The sequence below is a fragment of the Artemia franciscana genome, chromosome 6, assembly GCF_032884065.1.
Source record: "Artemia franciscana chromosome 6, ASM3288406v1, whole genome shotgun sequence".
NCBI classification, from domain to species: domain Eukaryota; kingdom Metazoa; phylum Arthropoda; class Branchiopoda; order Anostraca; family Artemiidae; genus Artemia; species Artemia franciscana.
The window spans coordinates 4,584,657-4,607,231 of NC_088868.1; the positions used below are offsets into that span (position 1 = coordinate 4,584,657).

At 34.8% G+C, this 22,575-nt stretch overlaps 1 protein-coding gene across 4 annotated transcripts in view; it reads left to right on the forward strand.

The window, feature by feature from the left end:
* LOC136027927 (alpha-2-macroglobulin-like protein 1) overlaps nucleotides 1-22,575 on the forward strand; it is a 177,933-nt gene that overhangs the window by 124,503 nt on the left and 30,855 nt on the right. For all 4 annotated transcript variants that reach the window (XM_065705378.1, XM_065705379.1, XM_065705380.1 and 1 more), the window contains exons 17-20: nucleotides 6,392-6,597; nucleotides 11,480-11,562; nucleotides 13,538-13,653; nucleotides 19,615-19,765. In XM_065705378.1, coding sequence (XP_065561450.1) covers nucleotides 6,392-6,597; nucleotides 11,480-11,562; nucleotides 13,538-13,653; nucleotides 19,615-19,765 — 556 coding nt within the window. The remainder of the gene's footprint in view (nucleotides 1-6,391; nucleotides 6,598-11,479; nucleotides 11,563-13,537; nucleotides 13,654-19,614; nucleotides 19,766-22,575) is intronic.

The following is a 22,575-nucleotide window of genomic DNA, read 5'->3' on the forward strand; positions in this document are numbered from 1 at the left end:
CATTATTTCTTTGGATTTTGATCGTGTATTCTCCACTGTGCTTCCAAGGTACCATGACCTATTCACAGTTCCATGACCTATTCAATTTCCTCATTTCCACATCTGATTTGAAGTCGGGAACCTGTAGTAACCATTTTTTTGGTTTTGCTCGAATTTATTCTTAGGCCAAGTTGGCTAGCTTTTTCGCTGACCCTGTTTAGAAGCACGTGCAGACGCTGCTTGCACGACTGTAGCATTGTAATATCATCTACAAAGTCTAGGTCACCAACTTCCACTTCGGCAGAAAGTTTGATTCCATCGGTCTAGGAATTGCGGAGAATGAAATCGATGATTATCACGAAAAGAAGTGGCGATAGTACACAGCCTTGTTTGACGCCATATAGAATTTGAAAGCATTGGGTTTGGCTTTCGGGTGTCTTGTTACAGCACTCGCAGCAAACAGGAATATATGTGGAAAAACATCTATATCATCGGGGATCTTTCCAGAAGAATGGAAATCTGCACGAGTTATTCCGATTCGTAAGAAAGGTCATATGATAGATATAGGCAACTATCGCCCAATAGCTATTTTTTACCCAATATCTAAGGCTCTAGAAAAAAATATTCAAAAAAGAATTACTTCTTATTTTGATAAGAGGAATTTATTTACTAAAAATCAGTTTTGATTCAGGTCGGGTCATTCCACTGAACAAGCTATTGCTGCGCTAATTTTAGAGATTACTGATTCACTAAACGATGGTAATCATGTGTCTGCTCTTTTTTATGATATAAGAAAGGCATTTGATATGCTAAACCATGAAATTTTGATGGAGAAGATTAATAACTCGGGTATTAAGGTATTAGAGGTAAAGGCTGGGATCTAATAAAATCTTACCTGCATGGTCGAAAAATTCAGGCAGAAACAAATGGGCACCTGTCAAGCCATATTGTTATTGACGATATTAAAGTCCCCCAGGGATCAGTATTGGGGCCATTACTATTTTGATGTATATAAATGACCTTCCGAGTTATTTACCCCAAGGTAATAGCTTAGCAGTAACTTTGCAGATGATACGGTGGTGGCAGTAAAAGCTAAAACCTCATCTTTGTTGGTTGAGAAAATGGTGACAGCAATGAAATGTTTGAATAAATAGTTTGCTTGTAACGACCTAGCTCCGAACTTTTCTAAACTAAATTCATGATTTTTAGGTGGTCACAGTGGGCGGTAAATTACCATAGTTAAGCTAATTGTAAATCAAAGTAGGATAAAAAGAGTATATTCATTTCGTTACCTTGGGATTATCCTCGGTGAGCTTTTATCTTACCGTAAGCATTCTGATTATTTGAGATTGAAACTTGCCCATTACTTGTGTTGTCTTCACAGATTGAAACAGGTGTTTCCTTTCTCCATCCTTAAAATTTTACACCATTTTCTAATTGAATCATATCTTAATTATTGCCATGTAATTTATCTCAACACATTTACGGTCCATCTACAACCTCTTCAGATAATTCAAAATAAGGTAATTAGAATTCTGGGTACTTTTTTTCATCGCCCTTTAAGGCTGGAAATGTATCAGAAACCCAAAATTTATATATTTTTCTCAATATACTTGATCTCAAACAACTGAAGGACGGGCATACAGCAATGTGGTATTATGATATCTAATCCTCAACAAATTATTTCCATGATTTAGGTATAATTGAGACTCCCATTTCTCCTGCCCACCACGTCCGCATCAAGAAGTATCACCTTCCCTCAATCCATTCAGAAAGACATAGATTCTCAATCAGATACCAAATTTCCTCATATTGTAACTAAACTTAATTTACTAGAAATATCCCGAAGTTTCAAAAGCCAATTTTCTTTGAAAAAATATATTTCAAAAATAGTTCTTTATCTGGATGTTGGGATTGATAAATAATAGATTTTAGTATGAATTTTGGTTGTGGCGTTATCATGCTAGGGTGGCTCCTCTGTTATTTCCTACCTTGTATGTTTTTTTTCTTTTCTTTCTTTTTGTTATTTTGGCATTTTCTTACCTCTGTTTTATAGCCGACACATCGAGCCCTGCTCCCCGTCGTCCATTTTAGAAAATTATTTATTATGTAACTTGATCAATGAAAGATCTTGTCTTGTGTATGCCCTATTATTTACACACCCAACCTTACCAGCTCTATTCTCTGTTGGTGGTTAATATTTTTTGTATTTTTAAATACATTAAATAAAGTATCTGTCCATCTAAAGTATCAATCTATCGCGGTGTTGTAACAAACTCCCACCAACAACTAGGTCATTCGAGGCGCAAAATCGATTAGAAGCTCACCGTTTTCGTTCCGATTACCAAGGCCATGGTAATATTTGCGGTCGTCGACAATTTATGCATTGAAATCACCGACAAAACAGGCTATGTGCATCACTGGCAACTGACTGCAGGGTTCTGTAAAATTCTTCCTTTACATTGTTCCATTCTTGCTTCGTTTTCGGGTGCGTAACAGACCACCACAGACAGTTTTGCATGCTGACTTCGAAATTTAGCGGTAAGAATTGTGGATGGAACTGGCTGACACTTTAAAAGGGATAGATTAGTTTTTATCATAAGGGCAAATATGTGTTCTCTCATTGACTCTGGTCCCCTGAATGTGATGCTGTGTCCACTTGGTAGGTTTTTGAGGCCTGAACCTAGCCATAGTACTTCGGACAGGGCGAGGATGTCAAGATCGTACCGGCTCATTTCTTTCAGAACTTGCTGTGTCTTTAAAAATTGGGACATTATACGAACGTTCCAGAACCCAAATTTGAAGGAATTTTTTGCTGTCAAAAATCGTCTTTGGTGGCATGTGTTTGTCATCGAAATACAATCAGATCTGAGGCTATTCTCAATGAATGTTTCGTTGCTTAGGTTTTTTTTTTACAGGAATGGGACGCAAGGCCACAGCCCAACCATCCCTCTTTATCCTGGCTCGGGTCAGACGGCCCACAGGGTCCGTCTTCGGTAATTCATAGCTTAAAACTGTGTTCTTTCAGTTTTTTTTCTTAAATTTGCTCCCAGGGATGTCTTATGTTATTCATAGATAAAAACTGTGATCCTTTAAGGGTTTTTTCAAAGGTCTCCCCCAGGGTCCGTTTTAGGTAATTTATAATTTTTCAGAGTTCAGTTTTTTTTTCGGAGTCCCAAGTGAAAAACACTAAAATCGGATACTTTACGAACATTATTAATTATGCGAGCTCTTTCTTGAAGTGAATTAATTTGAAATTTTGCAATAATGGCTTGGGATTATAATTGACTTATAATCCTGACCTATATTTCATATTTAATTTAGTGACTTTTCTCAACAATTGGCTTGGAATAGTGATCTGTAAGACGATCCTGGCTCCTCACTCCTATATTGTGCTACTCGGCTGATAATTTTTTGGCTATTAGAATTAGTAATCTTGTATTGGTGAATGTTTACCTTCCTCATAACCAGAATTCACTGTCTTCTCTGACGAAATTTGGAACTGTGTGCTCCTCCATCAGCAGTCTGATCAAAGATATTGATCAGTCATTGATTCAATTCATGGATACTATTGGGTTCTAATGGGTGACTTCAAATGTGATTTATGCAATAAGTCAAGCCGCGCTGAACTTATTTTAGAGTATTTACCTGCTGGTTTCCGTATTGTCCCAAAAGATGCTAGGCAAACGTACATTCATAACAGTGGAACTCTGCATAACATTGACCGTTGTGTATGCTCTGCCACAGTGTCTTCCTCAGATGTGCATGAGTACGAAGATGAGCGTGATTACGACCATCTCCCAATATCCATAAGTGTCACCATTTCTTTTTCACAATCCCGGTTGCCCGTAACTGGCAGCAAGCTTGATAAGCAGTGGTGTTATAAAAGTGAATGGAGGAGAATTGACCTTCCGTTATACATTTCTATCCTTGCTGCCCTCCTCTTAAATATTTAGATCCCGTTCATCTTGCCGTACACTAGTCTTTATTTACCAAATGCTCGTTCCCTGTTAAACTCATATTACGTTCAAATCGTTGCCTGATTGAAACAAGCAAAAGCTGCCGCCATCCCTCGTGTTCGAGTTCATTTAAAGACTCGTAGTTCCATTTGGAAAGATGTCCCAAAATTAAAAGGCATTAAAAATAGAGTGAAGTTCTGGCTTCGCATCTGGATCGCCTGCGTCGCCCAAATGTAGGCCGTGTTTTTTATATTATAAAGACGACCAAAAAAGAATACCAGTGGTATCTGCGTAGTGTACGGTATAATGGCTCTGAATTTCCCAAAACTGCTTCTCAGTGGGGACAAGTGATCAATTCCTCTAAGCTGGAATCCTCTGCTTCTATTGTTGTTAGTCCTTTGGCTTCAGGGATTAAGTACTATTTTAGTACTTTCATTGTCATTAACTATGCTATGCACTCTCGTTTCTTGTGTCTCCTTAGTGATTTATTTCCCTTGAAGCTCAAGCAGAAGCATATAATTCCTGTCTCCTGTGAACAAGTGCTTAAAAGTATCAAACAACTCAAATCGAAATCTGTTGATCAAGATGGTATTGCTGTATCACACCTTCAAATGGAGAGTCATGAGATTTAGTGTTCCACCTACAGCTGCTTTTTCAAATGTGCTTGGCATCCTCTCTGGTGCCTGACTCATTTCTAAGCGGTACAGTAACCTCGGTGCTAAAACGTGGAAAGGATCCTTTAAGTTGTGATTCCTATAGACCCATAACTGTGGCCTGAAATGTTTTTAAAGTTTTTAAGTTTTTTTTTGTTACCTTTTGTAACAGAAGTTATGGATAACAGTCAAAATGAGATTGGATTCAGGCAGTGTATTGGTTTCTAGTGTGCCCACCGGTTTTTAACTTCTACCCTTTTAAAGGCTCAAGCCCGTTGCTCTGAGGTCCATTTTTGTGCCCTGGACATATCTAATGCTTTTGACAGTGTTTCTCATGCTCAAGTTATGTTTATCCTTGTCAGTTCTGGAGTCAAAGTTTCTGTCGTTCGGGTTCTTCAGTTTTGGTATAGTAATTCCTATGTTCGGTTAAAGTTTCACTCTAATTTTTACGGGAATCTTCCAATACGGTCGATAGTGCGTTAAGGTGGTGTTCTTTCACCCTATCTTTTCAGTATTTGTATCCAAAGTGTGCTATTCAAAATTATACCCTCTCTTTTTTTGTGATTTGGTAAATTTCTTTTATATTGCATGTGCGGATGATATAGTTCTTTTAAGCTGTTCTAGATTTAGTCTCTCAAAGTCCGTGTCATCTATTTCAAAACATTTCCAAAGTGTTGGTTTGTCATTGAATATTGATAAGTGTGAGTACCTAGTCTTTAATGGAAAGTCTATGGTATTTTGTCTTCTGTGTTCTAACTTCTCTGTCCGTTGTGTCTCTGAATTGTGGTGATAAAGCACTCGTATTTGTCCGAATCTATTAACTTTTAGGACCAATATTGTAAGGGATGTTAAAGAAAAACTTAAAGTGGATTATGGTAAAATAGTGGCTAACCGTGGTCACTCTTGTCGTAATGCGCTTGCATTGCTATATAGCAGCTTTTGTCACCATTCTACGCTTTTTCTGTCTGTTATTTCACCTATCCTGAAAAAAAAGAATCTGGCTGAATTGTGTATATTATATTTCCGCTATTTTAATTTTCTGCTTTATTTACACCGGTCTTATAGGAACAAGAAAATAGTTCGGTATTTCGGTTCCTCTGACTCTATTACTTCTTTGGGGAAGTTAGGCTCCAAATTGGAAAAGGATTATGTTTTTTCTCTGAGCCCCTTCCACCCTTTAGTTCGTTTGTTTATTTGTTGGTTTTCACCTGTTTTCGTTTTATAGTTGTGTTATCTTTTAAAGGTTCTCTCGTCGGTTGAGTTATGGTTGTGCTGTATATATTTTATCTCTAGTATAGTTGTGTTATTTTTCTTTCATTATCCTTTATTTACTCCACTTGTCTTGTATTTTAGTGGGTTAAAAGTATTATTATTATAGCTGAAAACTCTGATGTTTTCAGATTTTTTGCTAAGGTTGCCCTCAGGGTCAGTCTTCGGTCATTTATAGCTGAGAACTTCGTTCTTTTATATTTTTTTAAAGATTGCCTCCAGGGTCCGTCTTAGGTTATTCATAGCTGTAAACTATGATTTTTAAGATTGTTTTCAAAGACTGTATCATCCTAGGGGCTAGGTCAAAGCATGGATTTCGGCATACTATTTTTCAGTTTTTCAGGAAGAGGGGGGTTTAAATACAAAATAGGTATATTTTAGCTTTCTAGTTCTCAGTTTTTTGCAGGAAGGGCGGTTCATTATATTAAATAAAAGCCAAAGAGTAATTTAATTCCCTCTCATATGCAGGTTTACTTTGAGAAACTTATTGACAGTAAATTAAAAAAATATAATAAAATCACTTTTTTGCAGATAGCATTAAAAATAAGAGAAAGTGATGAGTACAATGTTCTGTCAGGCAATGAAGTGCCATCGAGATGTGTTTCAGGCCAGTCCAAATCAACATTCATATTCAAAATTGAGCCGAAAATTCTAGGCAGTGTCAACATAACTGTTGATGGCTTCCTTGACGAGCTGTTTGATGCTGATTGTGGCCCTGAAACGATTCCATCTACACGGTAAGTCAAAGAGTAAAATCATATGGACGGCTCAGACGGCGTTCGTAAAGTCGTTGGCAAAATGTGTTTCCGTAAAGTTTTCACCGCTCATATGAGCCTTGTACTTCACGTGCGTTTTGAGCAGCAAACTATTCAAATTTCTGAAGTATTTCATATTTCGGAGAAAAAGTCTTGAAGAAATAAGGAGCTTTGGGTGTGAGTATAGTTTAATGAGGCTTAAGGGCTTGTTACATATTCTGTTTTCAGGATCAAAGCACCCTAAATATTTAGTGCAAAATCTTGAAACTAAATTCCAGACCACTGATGTCTACTACACTTCAAATCAGCATATCTTCAGTTTCCTGATCCCAAATTCCAAATCTGTTTAAAATTTTTGCTCTGAACTCTTTCTTTATTGGTCAATTTTATGAACTTCACGAAAAAAGTTAACTAAAGTTTAATTTTAATGCTTGCTCACGTAAAGGTTTACGGAAGGCTAGCAAATTAACTTTACGAACTTTGCGAACGACTTTACGAACTTTATGAACACCGTCTGAGCCGTCTGATAGGGTGAAAAAGAACAAAGATTAATTATAGTAATCTTAGAGGCCTGTCTTAATTAGTGTCTTCGTTTATCTTTGAAAACACAAATAACACAAATTTGATCACTCTCCTAGATTTCCTATTAATCTTCATGAAGTAATGGGAAATTGAGGGATAATAACGAATTAAAGTTTCAACGAAAAAAAGTCTTCATTTACAGTTATATTGTTTTTAGTATTATTAGTTACCAAATTAAAAACAAAAGGAAATAATGGGTAAACAATTAACAAAAATACAAAGATTTGGAACTAAAAGACTTAATAGGGTTAGCTCTCCTTATGAATTGTAGTTCTTTGAATTTTTCCAAATTAAAAGTGATATCGAATTAATCAATTGGTGATTATTTTGTATTTTCGTCTGCGTGGAAACGCAGACGAAAATGTGACAACTCATTAAAAGCTTGATAATTTTGAATTAATCCAAAAAATTCTTTCAGAATCACGATTTTCCCCTATTAATAGATCTAAAATAGGTCCTTGAGGTAAAAAATATTTTATTTGTATATTTTTGCTATTTTAATACTCAGTTACATGTTTAGAAGGCCTATTTGTTTGGAAGGAAATGAAGGCTTCCTTTGATATTTGCTAATACGGAGACTAAAGCAGAAGATGAAGCCGTGGTTTCTGATGATCTTCTAATACAGTTTTTTCTGATACATAACTTAGTCTTATTATGTCAAAAACGTTTAATGACGTAATATGTCAAATATCTAATGCTTGTAATGACGAGTTGAAAGTTCTTCTCTATAATCTGTATAGGAACTTCTTAAGGTGTAGAAGTGTTATGACCCTTTTCGCCTATTAATCTTTAGATAAGTAAAGTTATAGTCATTTTGGAATTGTTATGATTATAACATAGTCTTATGATGTCAAACACGTTTAATGACGTAATATGTCAAATATCTAATGCTTGTAATGACGAGTTGAAAGTTCTTCTCTATAATCTGTATAGGAACTTCTTAAGGTGTAGAAGTGTTATGACCCTTTTCGCCTATTCATCTTTAGATAAGTAGAGTTATCATCATTTTGGAATTGTTCATCATTGTGGAATTTTTATGATTATAACATAGTCTTATGATGTCAAACACATTTAATGACGTAATACGTCAAATATCTAATGCTTGTAATGACGAGTTGAAAGCTATTCACTATAATCTGTATAGGAACTTCTGAAGGTGTGGAATTCTTATGACCCTTTTTGCCTATTCATCTTTACATAAGCAAAGTTATCATTTTTTAATGAAACTAAAAAGTAAGGAATGAATTTAAATGACACTCTAAGTAAGCAGTGGAATGAACTTGACACAAAAAAAAGTTTTCCTTTTTGAAGTTTCTCAAAGAAAAGTAAATAACTATTTTAAAACAAAGACTAGGATAAATAAAGTCCAACAACAACTCAAGTTTAAAATGACTATAAGCAACTATCATTAAATAAAGGAACCCAAATTATTAATTTTAAATAAAAATTTATATCTATGTATACAATTTGCCCAAAATACCCAATTTTTACTTCCAGTTTTAATTAAGAATACCTAATTTTTATTTGTTTTATTTGTCATAAAACTACATATAGATACATATAGTGTCTTTCGAATTAGCTCAACATCCCCTTTAACATTCCCTGACAGTTTCAACTTCATATCCTTAACCTTTGGTTTACATCCCTCTCACCATATCATAAAAGTTCTACTTTAATGCTCTCTGCCGTTCATGAGATATTGCTGATACGCTCTTTCGACAACCAACATCGTTTAGCGTTTTTGATTTAGTTCAAAATCTCCCACATCATTCCCTAATTTTTATCTTAAAATACTCAGCATTTTTGTAGACTAGGATCAAACGTCCGCCTCCCAATAATAAATCTTAAGTGGGAACAATCTGCAATTTGACATGGAGGGTCATGTCATCCCCGAAGATCCTGCTATTAATACTTTTTTGAATAAAATTAGTATCTGAAAATTTTGATGACTTTTTTTTGGGGGGGGGGTTAGCTTAAAAGTGCGTTGGAGGGGTCTGGAAGCCGTCCAGCGACTTTTGACTTTTAAGAAAGAGCACTAAAACTTTCAGTTTCCAATGAAATGAGTCCACTCCAAAGTTTCTACGACAAGTCCTGCCATACGAAGTGGCCTGGGAAATAAATATATATTGAAGCCATATCGCTTCTTAATTATGTCATATCGTTATATTGTGCTGCTTATCAGAATAGGCCTTAAGTTTGTCTTTTGTAAGCCAAAAACCAAAGGTCGATGATCACAATTTGTAGTTGTTATTTTACCTAGGTCCATTAATCAAATTGTTCTCAATCCAGCTAAACTGAAAAATGAAAACTGAAAGAAAACTGTACAACTGAACTTTATACTGAACTGTACAACTGAAAAAAAACACCCTCTTATTGAGCCTTTCACCTGTTTTTAAATGAAAACAACTGAAAACGGACCTATTTTCTGTAAACAAAAAGGAGCTAACGTACTGTGCATTCTAAGTAATATTTGCAATATTCATGCAGTTGAACAATTGAAAAGTAGTCTTTTTGTCAAAGTAATTGAAACTATTTAGAAAGGAGCCATTTTTGAAAAAGTAAATCTGCAAGCCTCTTGAGCACTTTAATTAGGATATAATTTTCAATCTTATTTACCTTAGTGATTTTTTCCATCATGTAAACGTAATCCTAACTTCTATAACAAGTTTCAGAGAAATATTCCCTTTAGCCTACATTATAATTTCTGTTGTATTTCAAGATAAGTATTCAGGCCCCTAAGGCTAGGAATAATTATGAGCCTGTCAATATAAAAAAAAAAAAACTAAAAAGATATATACTTATAGTTTCCGTCTGACAAAGCACACAGCTAGTGCTGCCTATTGCTAGAAACTCACCGCAGCACCAAGTCGTCTGGGGCCAACACAGCTGCGTACGCTCCTTCTCTATCCTTATCTATTTAAAGCTTCACTCTTTGCCCCCTCCTATGGAATTTTGATGTAATTTCAGTCTTCCCTGTTTACTTCGTCCCACCCTATTTTGGGTTAATATGCTTTTCATTTGACCCTAGATGAGTGGCTAAAAAGTGTAGTATTTGACAATCTTTTAGCTTGTGTGACCTAGCCGCAAAAAGTGGCCTATCCTTTTTTATACTAGCCCAAATTCCTAATTGGTAGAGAGTATTCTTGCCTTTTTAGTTAAATAATGAAAAAAAGTAATTGGAATAAGAAACATACAATGACTGTAGTAAGGATTATGGGACTACTTAGGGTAATTAGGTAAAGGGTAATGACTGTAGTAAGTGTAATGGGACTACATAAGGTAATGTGGTAAAGGGTAATAACTGTAGTAAGGGTAATGGGACTACTTACAGTAATGGGGTAAAGGGTAATGACTGTAGTAAGGGTGGACTACTTATGGTAATAGGGTAAAGGGTAATGGTACCACTTACAGTAATGGGGTAAAGGGTAATGACTGTAATAAGGGTAATAGGACTGCTTAGGGTAATGGGTGAAGGGTAATAGGACTACTTAGGGTAATGGGGTAAAGGATAATGATTGTATTAAGCGTAATGGGACTACACAGGGTAAAGAGTAATGACTGTATTAAGGGCAGTGGAGCTACTTAGGGTAATGGGGTAAAGGGTAATAACTGTAGTAAAGGTAATTGGACTATATAGGGTAATGGGGTAAAGGTAATGACTGTAGTAAGGGTGATGGGACTACTTAGGTTAATGGGGTAAAGGGTAATAACTGTAGTAAGGGTAATGGGACTACTTAAGGTAATGGGGTAAAAGGTAATGGGACTACATAGGGTAGTGGGGTAAAAGGGTAATGACTGTAGGAAGGGTAATTGGAATACTTAGGGTAACGGAGTAAAGGGTAATGGGACTACTTAGGGTAATGGGGTAAAAGGTAATATCTGTAGTAAGGGTAATGGGACTACTTAAGGTAATGGGGTAAAGGGTAATGACTGTAGGAAAGGTAATTTAGTAATGGGAGGATTTTGTAGTAAGAAATAAAAATTTGTTGAGAACACTTACTGATGATTATTGCCCAGAAGGAACAAGCTCTGTCAATCACAATTTCAATTTGATCTTGATTGTGGTATTTTGAATAATTCTAGAATAATAATTCATCGATCGTTTTTCTCATTTTAAACGCTATATCTAGAGCTATCCTTAATAACAAGCATTATCCAATTCCGCTTGTCATTTTACACTATATTAGGAAGATGTGAAACTGGAAAGGAATAGATTGAAATATTTCAAATATAAGTAATATTGCCAAATAGCTTATATATTTTGAATTCTGTTTCTTTTTAGAGACACTGTTGTCAAACCTCTTTTGGTTATCCCAGAAGGTCTTCCAGTTGAGAAAACATTTGCCGGAATGCTCTGTCCAAAAAGTTAGTATGACTTTCGTTATATAGGTTATTACTAATAAATTTGGAAGAAAGTGTTAGGAAGAGCGTATCGAATAAAGATTGATTGCAACTCTGAAGAAAGGACACAACACGGGGCAACCTTTACCAGTCTGAAAAATGGGTTCAGGAATATCATCAAATATCAAATATCTGCATTCACAGAAAAAAAAAATCCAGAACAAACTTTAAACTGTCCATTAAGATACTGAAAAAAAAGGTCAAAATCTACAATTAAGAATATCTGGAATGTAGTTATTCTACCGTTTCTTTTCTTTCTTTAGTCAGGTGTAGAAGTCTTTTTTCACTGCTTTATTCATTCTTATGTTTTTCACTGTTCAATAGGATGGATATCAACTTTTTTTTTTTTTTTTTTTAAGCTGCTTTAGACTTTCTAGAGTCTTAGACTTAAGGCTTTCTAGGCAATTTCATATTTCTTTTTCTTTTAAATTTTAGCATCTCTTTTAACACAATTAACACAATATACAATTTTGATTGGCTTCACCGATCCCCGGAAAATTACATTAATTTGTGTGTTTTATCAATGTAATTAAATATATTGATAATATATGATAATTAGTAATTTCAACCCTAGGAGCAGCTTGGTATGTAAGCCAAAATATAAATATTATTTTGTTTATATTTATACCTCTTTTTTATTTATATCTGGCTAAAAAAGAGTCTTTTACCAAATAGGTTCTAGTGTGCATTGTGTCTTTGTGTTTATTTGTGTGCATTGTGTTTTTGTTTCCTCTGTAAGCTTCCTCTATAAGATTTTGGTAGAATATGTTCTAGTTTAGTATATGTAATATATTACGTAATGTACTCTGTATTATATGTAATGTACTATATGTATATTATACTATACATATAGTATACTATATATTATACTATACATACACAGATTATGCTATAAATTATACTATACGTATATGTATATTATACTATTCGTTTATACTATACATATATGTAATATACTATATGTGTATAATATGTACTATATATAATACTCTTTATATTATTTAAGGGCAAAAATAAGTTAAAAATATGAGACGCAAAACAATTACTCAACGATTTTGATCTGCTGAATTGGCCGAAATCGGTAAGCCAAAGGATTAGTGGATTAGTGGAAGACGATTTTTTTTTCTTATCACTAGACCCTTTTTTTTCACTTTAATGATGTTATTTTTAGATCCATAAAAACCCTGACCTGGACGATGTCAAGAATAATTTCTAAGAATGCCCTTGTTGAACGCGACGCAACAAAATAACAAAGAGCAAAAAAAGGAAGTATTTTTGGCTAATAAAAACTCAAAATAACACAAATAATTAGGTTGAAACCTTCTTTCTGCCATTCTCAATGCAAAAAAGAACAAAAATAAAAAATTCATAAAATAGATGAAACTGAGACTGACCACTCATAATTTGCTGTCTGCAAACACAATCTTGCACACAAATTTTTTTGTGTGCAAATTTTTACAATTTTTTTGTGTGCAAATTTTTTGTGTGCAAATAATACAAATTTTTTTTTGCACACAAATTTGTGTGCAAAAAAAAAATAATTTGCTGTGTGCTTCTAATCGTCTTTTGTAAGTCAGTTATTTTGCAACCAAGTTTATAATTTAGATAATTTAAAACAAGGTAGGAAATTTCATGATTAAATGGCCTTGAATATAATAAATTTTCCAACGAATTTATCATTCTATATCTACGGTTATTTTCCAGTCGCTTTTTTTGTGTTGTTACCAGTGCTGGTAGATGGGGCGCATTTGCACCATTTTTGTACCTTTGTTAGGCTGTTGCGCATTGAATTAGTCAAATTAGCGGGATTTTTTTTTAGTGATTTTCATTAAAAAATTTGTCGCCTTGACATATTTTTTTTCGCTTATATGAGTTTGTAACTATCTGGTAATATATATGCATCATCCTTTTCTAAATTAGGTAAAATAATTTATTTCAGCTTTTGAGGATGATAATGTGACTATTTGGAATCTAGAACTACCTGAAAATAGCATTGAAGGTTCTGCCAGAGCATGGATAAATGTTGTTGGAGATATTATGGGACCCTCTATTGATGTAAGTAATTATTGAGGCATTTGGCATCTTTCAATATATTATTACCCATCGTCACTTTTCTATTTATTTTTATTCTTGCAATCTAATGAAAGGATTCCGGTTTCAACCGTTTCCCTCTACATGCAAGTCTCTAGGACTCGCTTCTTGCTTTTTGACATTTCTGCCGCGGCCCAAAATTGATCGACAATAATTCAGGACCCTCTGCAATTCCAGACTACTACTCTACTACTACTACTTACAACTCACTTCAGCGCCAAGCTGCTTGAGGCTAACACAGCTGCTGTCGCTCCTCCTCCGTCTCAATCTATTCAAAGCCTCCCTTTTTTTACCCTAACAAGAAGTTTTTCATTTCTTTTACATCTTTCTTTGCGACATTCTCCCGTCCCATTATGGGATGACCCGCTTTTCGTTTGGTCCTAGACGGTAGGCCGACAAAAACAATATTTGACAATCTTTCACTCTTCTTCTGTAGAACGGATACTCCTCTGTAAGGAATAATTTCAATAACGATTGGTATAGCAAACCATTATTGACCTGTGAGCTTCCTGCCACTTTCTTGGCCCGTCTTATATCCTCTTGGATAGCATGACTGAACCTCAAGTAGTAGCAGGAGGTGGTGGAAACGACTTACCTAATTGCTTCACTTTTATAGCAGAGAACAGAAACCCTGGGATTGTATAGTAAATAAGAAGGGGAGAATCACCAAACTTACACTTTCAATATGGTACTCCAAAAGGAGAGCTTATATTCGAATAATACTTATAGTAGTAATTTCACTTTATTATGAAAAAAAAAAAGACAAAATCAATCGGCAGCACACCAAAAGCGTCGCTTGCGAGGGTGTGCTACTAACAAAATAGAAAAAATTAGAAGAAAAAAACAAGAAACAACCAAAAAAAAAAGAAAAACATGATGAATATATTAGCAATGACAATAGGCCTCAATAAGTGAAGCTCCAACGTCCATTTTGAGTAATTCCAAAGGTTTTCCTAAGATTTGGACACCTGGCTTTGTACATCGGTTCGCTGGATAAGTAACTGTAATTTTGTCGAGTTTAAATCCCAAGAATACAAACACTCCTATATATTTTCAAAATTTGACAATGAGAGAGTAGGCTTATTTGTTGCCTAACCCTGCAAAGGTATACACTTTTACACGATAGATTTCTTTTAACTAATGAGAAAAATTCAAACTTTTTCATTTGGAATACTTACAAGCAGTATTTCTAAGGTTTTCAAATAAAAAAAGTAAAAACTCAGCTTTAATTATTATTTTTTATTTCAAATGCTCTAAATTTTGTAAACATATTTGTTTATATGTTAGAAGGGATACGAGCCTAACAACACTCAACAGAGCCCTCCAATCTTCCGTTAAATTTTCTGTACAAGTCTAGTTACAGCAAGGTGTGACATACCATTTATTTGTGAAAGATGTTGGCTACTTAATTTGTTGTGATTTTTAACCTGTAAATTGTACAATTAGCCTTATATTTGTAACAAGTAACCTCAAAATCATTAGATGTGTCTTCTGATCAAAATAAATCAACAAAGGGGATATAGTACTCTGATAAAACAAAAATTAGGTTTGAAAGGAGCTAGACGTAGTACAGGTTTCATTTTGGACATATCAGTCATACAGACTGTAAATCTGCGAATGACTCTGATGTCAGCATGATACTATACGTGTGCCGATCTATTAATATGCATCTCTGGGACCTATTTCTTTTGAGCTGTTTATATAATTTAGGAGTTATAGCCAGGGCTTTTTATACATCCTCCAGAAATCTATATTTAGACGATTCAACCGTGTCGATTCAAATAATTATCTTTGAATTTATATATGATGCCATATGAGGCTATGGTAGCCCAGTAGGCTGTCAAAGGACTGATATATCACCTTGAGATCAGGTTTTCCCCATCAAAAGGATGTAAGGATTTATAATTTGGGGTAGAATGAGCCGTCAGTTCGCTTCCTGCTACCATCCTATTGATATGTGCTGAGGTTTTGTATGAAACAGAACATATAATGCTTCTTTCTGCTGGTGTCTTTTGAACATCGAATAATACATTTCCAAAAATACTGTCCATTATTTTTAATGAATAATTCTTTTTTTAAATCAATTTTTTACTAATTTGCACGGTTTAAGGGAACCATTTGCTTTGAAGCCCAATGTAGCATGAGACTTATTGCTTTGCTGGGCTCTAGTGTGTTCCGGGTAGCTGAACCTGTGCACGACCTTTTGTCTTTCCGTGAAAATATTTCATACAATATTTCCCTGAAAACATCAAAATATCTCATCAGTTACAATATTCCATATGTGTTCCATCTCATAAGCTATATCCCTATGTTCTGGAATTTATTCACACCAAGTTTCTTTATCCTATTCTAGCGTTTTCCGGCACAAAACTTATTCCGCTAATTTCATGCAAATTCTTCTATTATTTATCGTGCAACACCGCAAAATACCTCTTTGACATAAGACTTTTTGTTCTTTATCACTTGGCAGGAACTTTTCTCTTTTGTTTTACTTCTCTTTGAATCTCTTTATGCCTCTGCTTATACCTTTTTCTTCTTTACCTTTACACCTGATCTATGAATTCGTTTTATATTACTAAATTCGTTTTTTATAAATTCGTTTTTATTCACTTATCACAGGTAGTTGCTCCATAAAGTTTATCTCGCGCTTTATTATGTTCTAAATTATGTGTTACCTATTTTACAAGCTATCTTATCTCACTCTCAATTATACTCCTTGTACTGACATCTATACTTTATGTTAAATTGAACAGAGATGGGGCTGATGGGAAATGACCTGAATTCATGTAGAGCCCATTAGTGTCTATCTCAGAAAGTTATGGACAAATGTACTTATAATATTGAAGCCTCTGTTGCCTAGCCGCAAAAAGTGGCCTATCTTTTTTAATACTACCTCAAATTCCCAATTTTTAGAGAGTATTCTTGCTTTTCTAGTTAAATGCTGAAAAAAAGCAATGGGACTAAGAAACATTCAATGACTGTAGTAAGGATAATGGGACTGCTTAGGGTAATTAGGTAAAGGGACTGTAGTAAGTGTGATAGGACTGCATAAGGTAATGAGGTAAAGGGTAACGACTGTAGTAAGGGTGGACTACTTGTGGAGCCCATTTGTGTCTATTACAGAAAGTTATGGACAAATGTACGTATAATTTTTAATAAATCTGTATCGTTATCGAGACTTGTGTGAAATATGTCTAAAAGTATAGGGGATCTTCAATATTCTCATTTTTTAAGACGATACAAAACTAGCAAATAATTGTAAATAATAGGTAAATTTCTCTTTTCTGTTCATTTCCCTCGCAGATAAAACCGCTGTAACAGACGATATTTTGTTCACACAAGATTATCAGGTCGTCCAAAATTTACTGGGAAACGTTCAAATTTGCTAGATCTGGTTCATGGTTGAATTGGTTCACGGAATTGGTTCACAGATGATCTTTTACACCCATGCTTTCAGGACCAAAACTGTATTTTGTATATTATTTTCAGTCAATAGTTAATCGGCTTCTCAGTCAAGTATAATTGACTTTTTTGTTAGATCATATTCAATAGTTATTTTGTCTTTCGTTGTTGCTGTTGTGTTTCAAAAATTGCTGGAAAAGTGGCTCGGTTGCCTTATATAGGTCTATTTTTTCTATCTTGATATATTGCTTGACGAAGCAACCAAAATCCTAATATTTGGCAATTAAATTGTGACAACGAACGCATTTTGCTTGTTTGTGAACCTAGGAGTAATGTTGCTGGCAATACTGCTTAAATCATTTTGCTTGAATATTAGACTTGAAAGTGTACAGTATAACAATATTTTATGTAGCTATTGACCAGGCTTTTACAAATAGAACGGAAATTTTGGCAGAAAATTCTAAGTCGACATAACGTGAGCCATATAAGAAATTATGAACAGACCATCAGGTTGAAGAAGGTGAGGCCTAAAGCAGTCAAAACGATAAAGAAGGACGATATATATTCTTGTAAGAGCCTAAGTTGCGTTCGATCTAACGAAAGTTAGTTAACTAACAAGTCTACTTTTTTCACTTTTAGCGTTTTATTTGCCAGAAAGCGAACTAAAATTTTCACCAGGCTTTTGCAAATAGAACGGAAAGTTGCTATAAAGTGAGAAATTAGCAACAGACTGTCAAGTTCAAGAAAGTGTGGCCTGAAACAGTTACTCTTCTGGACTTAGATTATACTAATGATTTAAGTATCCTAGATGAAAGTGTGAGTAAAATAAATGAACTTTTAGAGGTTTTGCGAGTTCAGGGTGCTAGAATAGATTCGAAAATTAATAGTAAGAAGACTAAGTCGCTCAGGCTAGGAATAAGTAACGATGAAAAGGTGACGTTGGGTAACAAAAAGATTGATCGGGTGGGCAGCTTCACTTAGCTTGGTAGTATTATTAGTAAAGACGATGGGAGCAGTGAAGATGTTTAAAGTAGAATAGCTAAGGCTCAGACTGTTTAAGGCTTCAGACTGAGCCAAGCTCAGGTTGTTTTGTCTACAGTTAAAAAAAAGTTTGGAAGAATAGGAAGATAAGTCTGAAAACCAAGACTAGAATATTGGAAGCTACAGTGATGATAGTGGTCAAATATGCGTCTGAAGCATGGGCGCTCCGAAAAGCTGATGAAGATTTGCTAGATGTTTTCCAGAGAAATTGCCTACGAATTGCTCTAGGTACTCGGCTGACTGACCGTATTTCAAAAAGTATGCTGTACGAAAAATGTGGTTCAATCCCGCTTTCTAAGGATAAAACGAAAGAAAGCTTTAGATGGCTAGGGCAAGTTCTGCGGATGGAAGATGACAGATTACGGAAGATTGTACTTTATGGTCAACTGTATAGGGCTAAACGGAAATCAGGTCATCCTCGTCTGGGGTGAGAGGATGTCGTAAAGGAAGATTTAAAGGGAATTGGAACTTTCTGGTAGGGTGTAAAGAGATTAAATATATTGGGATGGAGGAGGAGCGTTTGTAGATGTGTTGGCCTCAGATGGATTGGTGCTACAGTGAGTTTTTAGTAGTAGTAGCAGTAGTAGTTGCTGTAGTAACAAGCAATCATCCGTCTTGTGAAAGTTTAACACCTCTTGTTTCGCTTTACAAGAAGAAAAGTAAACTTCAGCATTAAAAATATAGCCTCTGAGTGAGCGATTTTAATAAACAGCTGCTTCATTCAATCTAAGAAAACCTAAATGAATCATCGTATTTTACAAGAGTTTACTTTTTACCATGAAAGCCCTTTACCATGGAGGTAAGCTTGAGTTGTCGAGTTCGAATTTTTTGCCAGAATTTCCTTTTACATAAGATCGAAGAATTCTTAAAGGCAGTTTCGTATCAAACTTTTTAGTCAACTACAAATCCGTTCGTTAAAAAAAAAAAACAAAACAAAAAAAAACAAAAAACGCTCAAAGTTAACTAAGAATTACAAAAAAAACTGCAAAATCTTGTTGGTTAACTAATAAATTAAATCCAACCAGACTTTAGTAAAGAAAGAATCACTTATTCAATATTGGCTGTGCTACCCAAAAAGCGCTCTTTGTCAAAAGTTGTATCTGGTTTTAGTGCTGTCACTTGATACCAATCCTAAATCAGCTTCAGATAGCGATTCTTACTCGCATGAGTTTTTTGAAAAAGTCATTGAATTTTTACTACTATACGGTTATTTCTTTACTAGGTTGCCCATGGGTAATTAATATTTAATTAATATTTATATTCAGCAATTAATATTTAGTAAAATAATATTTTACTAATTTAATTTACTAATTTTATTTAATTTAATTTTAATTTAATCTTAATTTAATTTTATTTAATTTACTAATTTACTAATTTAAGGTAATTAATATTTAGTAAAAATACAAACTCTGCCATTTGAACTTGTGAATGGTCATTTCGAAGCAAAGCATTTACTCACTCATTTTTTTTTTTTTTTAACAGGGATTATCCAGTCTGGTAAGGCTTCCAACCGGTTGTGGTGAGCAAAACATGATAATTTTTACGCCGATTGTGTACTTATTGCAGTACTTGGATTCCACTAAGCAAGCAGATCCAGAGCTGTTTCAAAAAGCCATTGGTTACTTAAAGACGGGTTGGTCGAATTTCTTAATCTTTTATTTTACTTCCAGGGTAATATAACATACGTAGTCAGGGACGCAGCTTTGATTTTGAGTTTGGCAGGGAGGGGGGTGGAGAAAGTGAATATGCCGGAAAAATCGTCGAGTGTGTTGACCAATGCTGATCAAAGCTAAATTAAAGGAAAACCATAAGCTAAATTACAATGTGCTGGCGCTGTGTGCCAACACCTTGGAATTTGGGGTCTTCTTCCAAGCATTAGTGCTCCTGTTGATAGTATAATATAGTATAGTTATATCAAAGTTGGGAGAATTTAAAGAATTTTTTTAGGGATTGGCTGCTAATTAACTGCTGACCTAATTATTGGGGTTGAAATTTTTATAGAATTTGTATGTTGTTGTTTTTAAAGTTTTATGTTGTTTTTTTTTTTCAGTGTTGGTCATATCGACCCAACGGTCCTAGAATGTCTCGAGAGGGCTCGTTTGAACAGAAATTACAAGTTATACGATCATTTTTTTCCAAAAGTCACTGGATTAACATTTTTAGATAGTCTTCGTTTTGTTCAACATCTAATAACTATGTCTTTTAGGACGACTTAATCCTCCACAGTCCCCAGGGGAAGGGCTGCAAGTTATGAACTTCCAAACAGTCCAATGTTTACATACAATATTGGTTATTCGGATGTATAGAGACATTTTCTGTGTGAATTTTTGTCTGGTGGGTGGGGGGTCGGGGGAGAGGTTTACTTGGGAGGAACTTTCTATTCGGGAAGATAGCGCTGGATTTCCAACATTATTTAAAAAACAGTCAAAAAGTAAATTAAAAAAAAAAACAAATTTTTCCAACTGAAAGTAAGGAGCAACACTAAAACTTAAAACAAACAAAAAAGTATTACGTATATGAGGGATTCGCCCCCTCGTCAATATCTCGCTCTTTACACTATAGTATTTTTAGTATTTTTAGCAGCTTCTTAACTTTTATTTTTATGTGATAACAAACCAAAGATATTGTATGTTTTTGGCTTGTGGTTGTTATTAAATATAAAAAAGCAATTTTTTTCCAACTGAAAGTAAGGAACAACATCAAAAGTTAAAAAAACAGAAATTATTACGTATATAAAGAGGTTGCCCACTTCTCAGTAGCTCTCTCTTCACGCTAATGTTTGACTTTTTATTCTACTTATTCAAGAATGGCTCCTGACACACAAGGACCATTTAATTAGAAAAATAAACAGAAATTATTAAGTATATGAGGGGGTTGCCCCCTTCTCAGTACCTCACTCTTTACGCTGATATTTGACTTTCCGTTCCACTTATTTGAGAATGGCTCCTGAGATACAAGGACCGTTTAATTAGGAAAACATTTTTTTTTATAAATTCACAAACATTTTAGTGTGAAGAGCGAGGTACTGAAGGGGGGGGGGCAACTCCCTCATATACGTAATAACAGCCAAAAGAAAAATCTGAGAAAATTGTGGTTCAAACTGCTCGTGGAAACGAGTTGTTATTAATATTTTTATACCAACAGATATATTAAGAGAATCGGCCTTTTATACTGATTTCATAAATATAAATGTCATTAAGTTTAATTTACCCATCAAAGGTTACGAGGCTGAGAAAATTTTCCTGATTTTCAAAAAAAGGTGGAAACACCCTCTAAAAGTTAGGTACCCTACTGTACTGTATGCTCTACTATATAGGTTTCAAGCTCCTATCTGCAAAAATGTGGTGTTTAGTATTTTTTGCCAGAAGAAAGATCACGGATGCGTTTTTTTTTTTTTTTTTTTTTTTTTTGCGGTGAATGTATCAACTTAGTGGCTCCAGAAAAGGGCTCATTAGAACAGAAATCAAAAGTTCTAGTCCCCTTTTTAAGTAACAAAAAATCGAAGGGCAACTACTTCACCTCCCCCACCACTTTTTTCCCAAGATCGTCCGATGAAAATTTTCGAGATAGCTATTTTGTTAATCATAGTTGAAAAGCCCGAAAACTATGCCTTTGGGCATGACATGACCCCCAACAGTCCCAGAGGACAGGTATTTAAGTTGTAAAACTTGCCCATTGTTTCTGCATAGTATTTGTTATTGGGATGCATGCATGCATTTTCGGGTTGGGGGAGGGAATTTTCTACTGGGGCTTTATCCACGGGGGAATTTCGCACGGAGAGGGAAGTTTCCAGGGAGTGAACTTGCCAGTGGAAATTATACACTGCGGGACTTTGCGAGTCTCGCAGCGAGTCTTTGCGAGAATTTTTATACAAAATTCTTTTTAATATGCCTTGCTTTCTCTTTTCCGTCTCAATTTTACGCGTGGAGTGGTCGAGAATAATTGTCCGGGTAGAGTTTTAACCGGGATTTAATTGTCTAGAGGATGTTTCCATGGCGAGGGGATTTCTCCATGGAGGTGGGGTCAGATTTTCTGGTGTTATTTAGAAAACGATCAGAAATTAAATAAAAAAAAAGCTTTACTTTTTGTCACTCTTTACTGAAAGTAAAGAGTGACATTAAAACTTAAAACAAACAGAAATTATTCTGTACATGAAAGGGGCTGTCCCCTCCTGGACACCTTGTTCTTAACGCTAAATTTTCACTCTTTCTTATAGCTCTATTTTTTAAAACAATAAAAAACTTTAGTGTAAAGAGCGAGGCGTTGAGGAGGGGACATCTCCTTTTATATACGGAACAATAACTGTTCGTTTTCAGTTTTAATGTGGTTCCTTACTTTCAGTAGAAAAAACTTCTTTTTTTTAATTTAAGTCTCGTACATAGCACTAATCGCTTTTGTATTTGTCTGGTATACCATACAAAGATAACCTTTGCTAAAGCTCTT